Source organism: Vitis riparia, chromosome 15, assembly GCF_004353265.1.
Source record: "Vitis riparia cultivar Riparia Gloire de Montpellier isolate 1030 chromosome 15, EGFV_Vit.rip_1.0, whole genome shotgun sequence".
Classification (NCBI taxonomy): domain Eukaryota; kingdom Viridiplantae; phylum Streptophyta; class Magnoliopsida; order Vitales; family Vitaceae; genus Vitis; species Vitis riparia.
Window position 1 is genome coordinate 17,172,850 of NC_048445.1, and position 9,782 is coordinate 17,182,631.

The following is a 9,782-nucleotide window of genomic DNA, read 5'->3' on the forward strand; positions in this document are numbered from 1 at the left end:
AGAATTCTCTTCACTCATGATTGAGATTCCTAACATGATTGAGGAAGAGTTGCTATTCAACTTCATGGATAATCTGCAAGGGTGGACCAGGCTAAAATTAAGGTGTCGAGTCCAATGTTTTCAGAACCGGACCGATCATTGAACCGGAAAAGTTACCGGTTCATGGTTCATCGATCGAACCGGTGGTCAAACCGGTGATGTCATAAATATGTAATTTATATATTATTAAAATTAAAAATAATTATAAAAATTTTAAAATATATATGAATATATCAAATTAAATCATATTAATATTTTAAATTTTATTAAATAAAATGTGTATAATATTTAAATTTGAATATATTAAAAATGAAAATTTTAACTAATTTTATAATTTTTAAAAATATTATATTATTTTTATTTAATATTATAACAAATTTTAAAAACCAATATATATTATTTTGTTTGGCATATCAAATATCAAATCGCTTGTAGCCGAGTGGTGTCTAATTTACTTACAAAACCTGAGGTCCCAACTTCAAATCCTCTTGGCTGAATTGTAAACTTTTTTTCATTGATATTAGTTTGCAATCCCACATCGAATTTTGAGAGAAATAAGCGTGCAAAGGATGCCTATAAAAGGTATCCTCATTGAAAGCCATAGCACTCTCCCATCTTGTGGGCTCAAAGATTCAACCCACTTAAAATGTTTGGGTGGGTATGGGCTTTGTCACTAAGACATGGCCCAGTATGGTTTTTTGCCATGGCCCAGTATGATATTTTGCCTAAGTTTTTATACAATGGGGTCTTATGCTTGCAAAATGATGGGCCAACTTGAACCGTCCGGTTTCATCGGTTCACCGGTTCGACCGCTGGTTTAGGCGGTTTGTGACCGGTTCAATGTTTAAAAGGTTTAATAGGGTGAATCGGACCGGATTGGTGACCGGTCGACGGTTGAACTGGTTGGATCGGTGGGTCCGGTCAAGTTTTTAAAACATTGGTCAAGGCGTTCAAGACTTAGCCACTGCTATGGCAGTAGCAGAGTCTTTAATGGATTACAAGATGGGAAACTCATCCAAGGTTGAGTCTTTGGAGGATAGCCATGCCACGGGTGGGAGAGACGAGGTCTTAAGGGACCACAATGCTCCTAGAATGGGATCAGGCAAGACGCCTAACGTTCGAGAAGGAAGGGGTAAGACGGAAAGGAAAGAGTTTACTCCTAAAATCAAATGCTTCCTATGTGACGCTCCACATTGGGCAAGGGATTGTCCAAAGAGGAAGACGCTCAATGCCATGATCGAGGAGAGGGAACAGGAGGACGAAGCACATATGGGCTCGATGCAGCTAGTAGGTGTTCTCCAATTCAACCCAAAGCCTAGTACGCTTAAGACCTCCTTACTATCAGGGGTGCAAGTAAAGAAGGCAAAAAGGGAGCAAGCTGAGGTAGCCCACACATACATCGACAAGGTCACCAAGGGAAAGGTGAACTTGATGAGTAAGAGGAAGCAACACTCCAAGCATCGAAGGTGCAGGGATCTGCATCCATCCAAGGCCTCACGAGAAAATGAGGTGAAAAATATCCTGGTTGAACGAGTCACCAGGAGATAAGGGGTCCCTCATGTGATAGAGTATCTAGTCCGATGGAAAGGACAACCTAGGAGGCAGGTAAGTTGGGAACATGCGGATGCCTTGAGAAGGTTCTGGAAACACATCGAGAGGTTTCAGAAAGAGGCAATGACGAGGACGTTGATGGCATAGGTGAGGGAGAATGTCATAGGATGCTTCAAATGAGCCTCCTCATGGGTTTATATAGAGCCCAGAAAGCTTCTGGAGACTCATGGAGCCATCTACACTAAGCCACATTAGAGGGAAGAGTGTAGAAGGTTCTAGAGATGCCTAGAGATGTCCACACATCTCTACACTATGGTGGAAGGCATGAGAGGAGTCCAAGGCTTTCTAAAGAATTCTAGAGATCTCTTGTACATAGGGTTGTACATCGAATTGTGTAGGATATTCTAGAATCTTCTTGATTTGTAAGGAACCCTCCAAGGTTCTAGAGAGTTCCATTGGTGCCTATAAATAGGTGAAGGCCTCATTTGGCCAAGGCACCACCCAAATCACTTCCTAACCAAGCAAGTGAGCTTCTAAGCATTGTATAGCTTCTTTTGAAAGCAATAAAGCTTCCATTCTTTAAGAGTTGCCTACTACGCCTTCTAAAGCTTCTGAGTTGTGAACGTCTTAGCCTAGTAAGCTAAGCATTGAGAGTAAGGTTGACTTAGCAAGATCAAGGGTCTTGGCTTGTCTAAATGCCGCACGAGCTTAGGAAAAGACTAAATCCGTGACATTAGGCTCACTTAGGCACCAGAGGCCCACTTAGGCACCATAGGCCCGCTTAGGTACCATAGGCTCACTTAGGCACCATAGGCCCATTAGGCACCACTTTAGGTCCACTTAGATACACTTGGCCCATTAGGCACCACACTAGGCCCATTTAGGCACACTTGGCCCCTTAAGCACCACCCTAGGCTCACTTAGATACACTTGGCCCATGAGGCACCACACTAGGCCCATTTAGGCACCCTAGGCCCACTTAGATACATTTGGCCCATTAGGCACAATACTAGACCCATTTAGGCACCCTACGCTCATTTAGGCACTACCCTAGGCCCATTTAGGCACTCTAGGCCTACTTAGGCACCTTAGCCCCATTAGGCACCACTTTAGGTCCACTTAGATACACTTGGTCCATTAGGCACCATACTAGGCCCATTTAGGCACACTTGGCCCCTTAGGCACCACCCTAGGCCCACTTAGGCACCCTAGGCCCATTTAGGCACACTTGGTCCGTTAGGCACCATAGGCTTATTTAGATCTTTCTTTTGCGTGGATGTATGGTTTGCATGGCTTGCATGTGCTTGATTTTTTTTTTTTTTTTTTTTAATCTTATTCTATTTATTAGTTTTATTCATTTATTTATTTACTTTTAGGAAATTGCATGAGCTTAATAATCATATTCATTTTGATTTTATTTATCTATTTATTAATTTATTTTGATAGAAAGTTGTTTGAGTTGATAATTCATTTTAGTTTTTCATGTGATTTATTTTTTAAATTTTGTTTAAAATTGCGTATTTTGGATTTTTAATTCTTAGTTACACGTTTTTTTTTTATTATTCTAACCCTTAGTTTTTTTTATTGGTATTTTTATTTTTCTTTCCCTTTGTTTATTATTTGTTTTGCATGGCTCCCACGTGCTCCATAAAAAAAATATTAAGAAAGAAAAGAAAAGAAAAGGAAAGATGGAGGCAGTCGGTGGATTGGAGAGAAAAGAAGAGAGAAAATGAAAGGCAAAGGAAAAAAGGAAAATTGAAGGGTAATTGGAAGAGGAGAAGGAAACATTTTCTGCCATTTTTTTTCCATCACCATGGCTATAGAGAAGCTGACTAAGTGATGGAGAAAATATTAAGAAAGAAAAAAAAAAAGAAAATGAAAGAAACGCACCATTAATGGGAGGTTTGATGGATTATTGAAGGAAATTGGAGATGATCCGAACATGGAAAAGAAAACCTTTCCTGCTGTGTCTTCCATCACCATGGTTGGAGAGGGGTCTGACAGAGGATTGAGAAAAGATTAAAGAAAAAAAACAAAAAGGAAGGAGGACACAGGATTGAAACACGATAGTGGCATCATTTTGGAGAGAGAGGGTTAAGGGACGTTTCAGAAGGATTTTTTTTTGGAGGTTAGGCTGTGATTTTGAGAGGGCGGGTTGCTGTTTTCAAAGAGATCAGTCCGTGGATTTTGAGAGTGGGAGATCAGTCCGTGGATTTTTAGAGTGGAGGATCAGTCCGTTTCAGAGGAGAGGACTGGCTGCTATTTTTTTTTTTTTTTAAGAAATCAGTCCATTTTTAGAGTGGATGATCAATCTGTTTCAAAGGAGAGAGCGGTCTGCTATTTTTTTAAAAGATTAGTCTGTTAATGTATATTATGGGTATATTATGTTATGGGCTTTAGGCCCAGTTAGGTTACTTGTACCTCACACATATGCCTCCTATATAAAGGCACTAATGTATATTCTTTCATTCAGGAAATACAATACAATCATTCAGTATTTCTAACATGGTATCAGAGCCACTGCTCTAACCTTTTCTTAGCAGTCTGTCTTCATTAGTGTGACTTCCTTTCTTTTTAATGCTTCCACCATCACAACTGCCGCCGCAGCCTTTTGCCGTTAAACCTTCGACGTCATCCAGGCGTCGTCCTTGGGTTCCGCACCTGCAGCCACCGTCCTTAAGGAGTTTCACACCGCCCAAGATCACTGTTTTTCGCATCACCGCTGCAAATATTGCTCCGATTTCAATTTTAACGGTACCACTAAGATCGTCCAGCGCTGATCTACACATTCGTGGAAACCTCGTCGCCATCGGAGCCCGCACGCGCCCTCATGTGCCGCCCAAAGATTCGGCGACGCTGATCACGCGCCACCACGCGCCTCCACTCACTAGGCTTGTTCTGCTGACGTCATCCTCTCTGCCATGTTAGCGCCACGTCAGCCCTAGCTACGTCACCATCCACTGATCTGCTGACGTGTCAGTGCCACGCTAGCCCTAGCTGACATCTTCTCCACGTCATCCTTTGACTGTTGACCATTGACTATTGACCGTTGACTTTTCCAGGGTTGACCAAGTCCTCTTTACCTAGTTTTTCGCGTAGATTTCATTTTTGCAGTCTGTTTTTGCATATTGTGTCTCTAAATGGATAAAAAGGATATTTTTCTTTCTCGCCCCATCAATACTGTATTGGAGGGAAATAAAAATTACTTATCTTGGTCTCAAGCTATGCGTAGTTTTCTTAAGGATAGCATGCTCTGGCATTATTGTACTGGTGCAATGACTATTTCTGTCAAGGAAGCAAGTGAAGGAGATGTTGTTTTTCTTAGTCGCGTGATTGAATGGGATAGTCATAAACACATGATCCTCACATGGATTCAGAACACTTCCATTCCCTCTATTTCCAATCTGATGGGGAGCTTTGATGATGCAAAATCTGCATGGGATATGTTGGCCAAAAGGTACTCCACTACTCATGGATCCCTGAAATATCAGTTAGTGGTTGAATTACATCAACTCAGACAAGAACCAGGGCAATCCATCAATGACTATTATGATCAGCTTCGCTTTATTTGGGACCAAATTGACCTTTCTGATCCAACTTGGACATGCTCAAAAGATGCTCAGCAATATGCTTCCATTAGAGATGAATTTCACCTCTATGAATTCTTGATGTCACTTCACAAGAACTTTGAGCCCATTCGTGGTCAGCTACTCAATTGTAGTCCTGCTCCCTCTCTTGATACTGCTGTAAATGAGTTGGTTAGAGAAGAAGCTCGTCTTGCAACCCTTCAAGCCCAGAATAAGCTCAATGTTTTGGCTATTACTCTATCTACTCCACTCATAGAGCAACCCCAACAATCAGGTGATTCTTATGGCTCTAGCAATCGTCGCAAGCAGACCAACAAAAAGTTCTGCAACTATTGCAAGCGTCCTGGCCACACCATTGAGACTTGTTACCGTCGTAACAAATCTACTACTGCTGTTGCTAATATTGAGCCTACTCCGCCAATGGCTTCCACCTCAGCTGAGTCCAAGTCTTCTGGATCTACTATCAACCTCTCCTCCACTGAACTACAGGAGATCATAGCTCAGGCTATTCGTATGGCTGGTAATGCATCTCTTTCCACTGCCTTATATGTTCTACCTGGTAAGTCTCAAACTTGGCTTTTTGATTCTGCCTGCTGCAATCACATGACACCTCACTCATCCCTATTCTCCAAACTTGACCCTGCACCACATTCTCTAAATATTCATATAGCTGATGGTTCCACCATGCATGGGAATAGTTTAGGTTTTGTTTCAACCTCTAATCTTTCTGTTCCTGGTGTCTTCCATGTTCCTGACCTATCCTATAATTTGTGTTATGTGGGACAATTAGCTGAACTAGGTTATCGCCTTATTTTTTACTATTCTGGGTGTATTGTGTAGGATCCGAGGACGGGGCAGGAGCTTGGGACCGGTCCTAGAGTTGGGCATATGGTTCCCGTGAGCAATCTTCATCTTCCACCTGTTGCTCCTGTTTCTATTGCTACTACAGCTGCTGCAGTTTCTTCCTTACCTTCTCTTGCACTTTGGCATTCTCGTCTTGGTCATGCATCATCTTCTCGGGTACAACAGTTAGTGTCTAGGGGTCTGTTGGGTTCTGTGTCTAAAGACATTTTTTATTATACTTCTTGTCAGTTAGGAAAACAGCCAGCTTTGCCTTTTAATAACAGTGAATCCATTTCTAATAGTATTTTTGAGTTAATTCATTCTGATGTTTGGGGACCTTCTCCTGTTGCTAGTATTGGTGGATCTCGATACTTTGTTGTTTTTATTAATGATTATTCTCGTTATAGTTGGATTTTCCCTATGAAATCTCGTTCCAAAATTTTATCAATATATAGCAATTTTGCAAAAATGGTTGAAACACAATTCTCCAAACGTATCAAAACCTTTCGATCTGATAATGCTCTTGAATATACTCAACATGCGTTTCAAGCTCTGTTACATTCCTATGGCACTGTACATCATCTAACTTGTCCAGGTACCTCTCAGCAAAATGGTCGAGCCGAAAGAAAACTTCGTCATATTCTTGACACTATTCGTGCTTTGCTTCTTTCTGCCAAAATTCCTGCCCCATTTTAGGGTGAAGCGACTCTTTGGGTCACCCCCTGTCTATCATCACCTTCGCTCATTTTGGATCTGCTTGTTTTGTTCTTCTTCAGTCTCATGAGCACAACAAACTTGAGCCTCGCTCTAGACTCTATTGTTTCCTTGGTTATGGTGAAACTCAAAAGGGGTATAAGTGTTATGATCCTGTCTCTCATCGTCTTCATGTTTCTCGTAATGTTGTCTTTTGGGAACATCGATTGTTTGTTGAACTCTCTCACTTTCGTTCTTCCTTGACTAACTCCTCTGTTTTAGAAATCTTTCCAGGTAAGTCTCTTGTTCCTTCTACAAATACTTTTGATCCTCCTTTGGACTTCTTTCCAGATATTTTGATGCTTCTCCTAGACAGGTTGCGGATGAACAAATTGATGACGAGCTACCCCACTTTGAGATTGGGTCCCCTGCTCCTGCTCTGCCTGAAGATCCTCCACAAGACATTCCACCTCGCCACTCAACCCGGGTAAGATCCATTCCTCCACACCTACTTGACTATCATTGTTACACTGCCCTTGCTACACTTCACGAGCCTCAAACCTATCGTGAGTCCTCTACTGACCCTTTATGGCAGATTGCTATGAAAGAGGAACTTGATGCATTAACCAAAAACCATACTTGGGACCTTGTTCCTCTCCCTCCTGGACAGTTTGTGGTTGGTTGTAAGTGGATCTATAAGATCAAGACTCGCTCTGATGGATCCGTTGAGCGCTACAAGGCTCGTCTTGTTGCCAAAGGCTTTACACAGGAGTATGGGATTGATTATGAAGAGACTTTTGCTCCAGTTGCTCGTATCTCATCTGTTCGTGCTCTCTTAGCTGTTGCTGCTGCTCGTCAATGGGACCTTTTTCAGATGGATGTTAAAAATGCCTTCCTTAATGGGGATCTGAGTGAAGCAGTCTATATGCAACCTCCTCCTGGTCTCTCTGTTGAATCAAACAAGGTTTGTCATCTTCGACGTGCACTTTATGGTCTTAAACAAGCCCCACGAGCTTGGTTTGCCAAGTTCAGCTCCACTATTTTTCGCTTGGGTTACACTGTCAGTCCGTATGATTCTGCCTTATTTCTTCGTTATACTGATAAAGGCACTATTTTGCTTCTTCTATATGTGGATGATATGATCATAACTGGTAATGACCTTAGTGGCATTCAAGAACTCAAGGATTTTCTCAGTCAGCAGTTTGAGATGAAAGATCTTGGACATCTCAGCTATTTCCTGGGTCTTGAAATTACTCATTCCATAGATGGTCTTTATATTACTCAAGCCAAGTATGCTTCTGATCTGCTGTCTCAAGTCGGACTCACTGACAGTAAGAATGTTGACACTCCAGTCGAACTTAATGCGCATCTGACACCCTCCGGGGGGAAACCATTGTCAAAACCTTCTCTTTACAGACAATTGGTTGGCAACTTAGTTTATCTCACAGTTACTCGTCCAGACATCTCCTATGTTGTTCATCAGGTGAGCCAGTATTTGTCTACTCCACGATCAACTCACTATGCTGCTGTTCTGCGCATTCTTCAATACCTGAAGGGTACCATTTTTCATGGCCTTTTCTACTCAGCTCAATCTCCTCTTGTACTCCGTGCATTCTCTGATGCTGATTGGGTAGGAGATCCTACTGATCGCAGGTCCACTACAGGTTACTGCTTCCTTCTTGGTTCTTCTTTGATTTCTTGGAGAAGTAAGAAACAAACTTTTGTGGCCCGCTCCAGTACTGAAGCAGAATATCGTGCCCTTGCTGATACCACATTTGAGCTCCTTTGGCTAAGATGGCTTCTATATTATGTTATGGGCTTTAGGCCCAGTTAGGTTACTTGTACCGCACACATATGCCTCCTATATAAAGGCACTAATGTATATTCTTTCATTCAGGAAATACAATACAATACAATCATTCAGTATTTCTAACACAGTCCGTGGATTTTGAGAGTGGGAGATTACTCCGTGAATTTTTAGAGTGAGGGATCAATCCATTTCAGATGAGAGGGCGGGCTGCTATTTTTTTAAGAAATCAGTCCGTGTATTTTCAGGGTAGAGGATCAGTCCGTTTCAGAGGAGATGGAGGGCTGCTATTTTTTTAAGAGATCAGTTCATGGATTTTAAGAGTGGAGGATCAGTCCATTTTAGATGAGAGAGTGGGCTGCTATTTTTTTAAGAGATCAGTTCGTGGATTTTCAAAGTGGGAGATCAGTCTGTTTCAAAGGAGGGGAGAGCTGCTATTTTTCAAAGAGATCAGTCCATGTTTCAGAGAGATTCAAGCTGCTGTTTGAAGGAGGAATCGATCCAAGTTTCAAAGGGATTCGGGCTGTTGTTTGAATGAGGAATCGGTCCAGGTTTAAGAGGGATTCATGCTGTTGTTTGGGGTGGAATCAGGCTAGGTTTGGAAAGGATTCAAGCTGCTATCCGGGGCGAAATCAGTCCAGGTTTTGAAAGGGATTCAGGCTACTGTTCGGGGTGAAATCAGTCCAAGTTTGGAAAGGATTCAGGTTGTTGTTCAAGGCGAAATCAGTCCAGGTTTTGGAAGGGATTCAGGCTATTATTTGGGGTTAAATCAGTCTAGATTTTGGAAGGGATTCAGGTTGTTGTTTAAGGAAGGAGAGATGCAACTGCTTGTTGATTTTATCCGGCGTTGTTTGGCGTCAATATCAGGGAAAGCTTTCCGTTTTTCCTTTTCTTGGTTGCTTTTAGGCTTTGTGAAAGCTGGAATCGTCAATCCAAGCTTTCACTTCTGAGACATTTAGAGATAAAGAGAGACAAGCTGCACGATAAATTTATCTGCTGATTTGGAAGAACAGTGTTAACTGGAGACCCAAAACTTGATCAGTTCCCATCAACTAGTACACCATCGTTCCCGAGCACTTTTGGAGGAGAGAAAATAGTTGCACACCACCAGGTCGCTTTGGTATCATCCCAGCCGGTTAGGTAAGATATTTTTTTTTAATATATGGGTTTTCACTAGGATCTAAAGTTTAGTTTATTTCAAGTTGGATTATTATATTGGGTTGAGTGGGTTGATTTATTTTATTAGCTTCAACATATACGTG

The 9,782-nt window shown here is 41.7% G+C and overlaps 1 protein-coding gene across 1 annotated transcript; it reads left to right on the plus strand.

Annotated features, from left to right (window-relative positions):
• The first annotated feature begins 7,920 nt into the window (after nt 1-7,920).
• LOC117932017 (uncharacterized mitochondrial protein AtMg00810-like) lies at nt 7,921-9,470 on the plus strand. Its single transcript, XM_034853071.1, has 2 exons — nt 7,921-8,377; nt 9,427-9,470. Exons 1-2 carry the CDS (start codon nt 7,921-7,923, stop codon nt 9,468-9,470), a joined length of 501 nt encoding a protein of 166 aa, XP_034708962.1.
• Nucleotides 9,471-9,782: the final 312 nt, after the last annotated feature.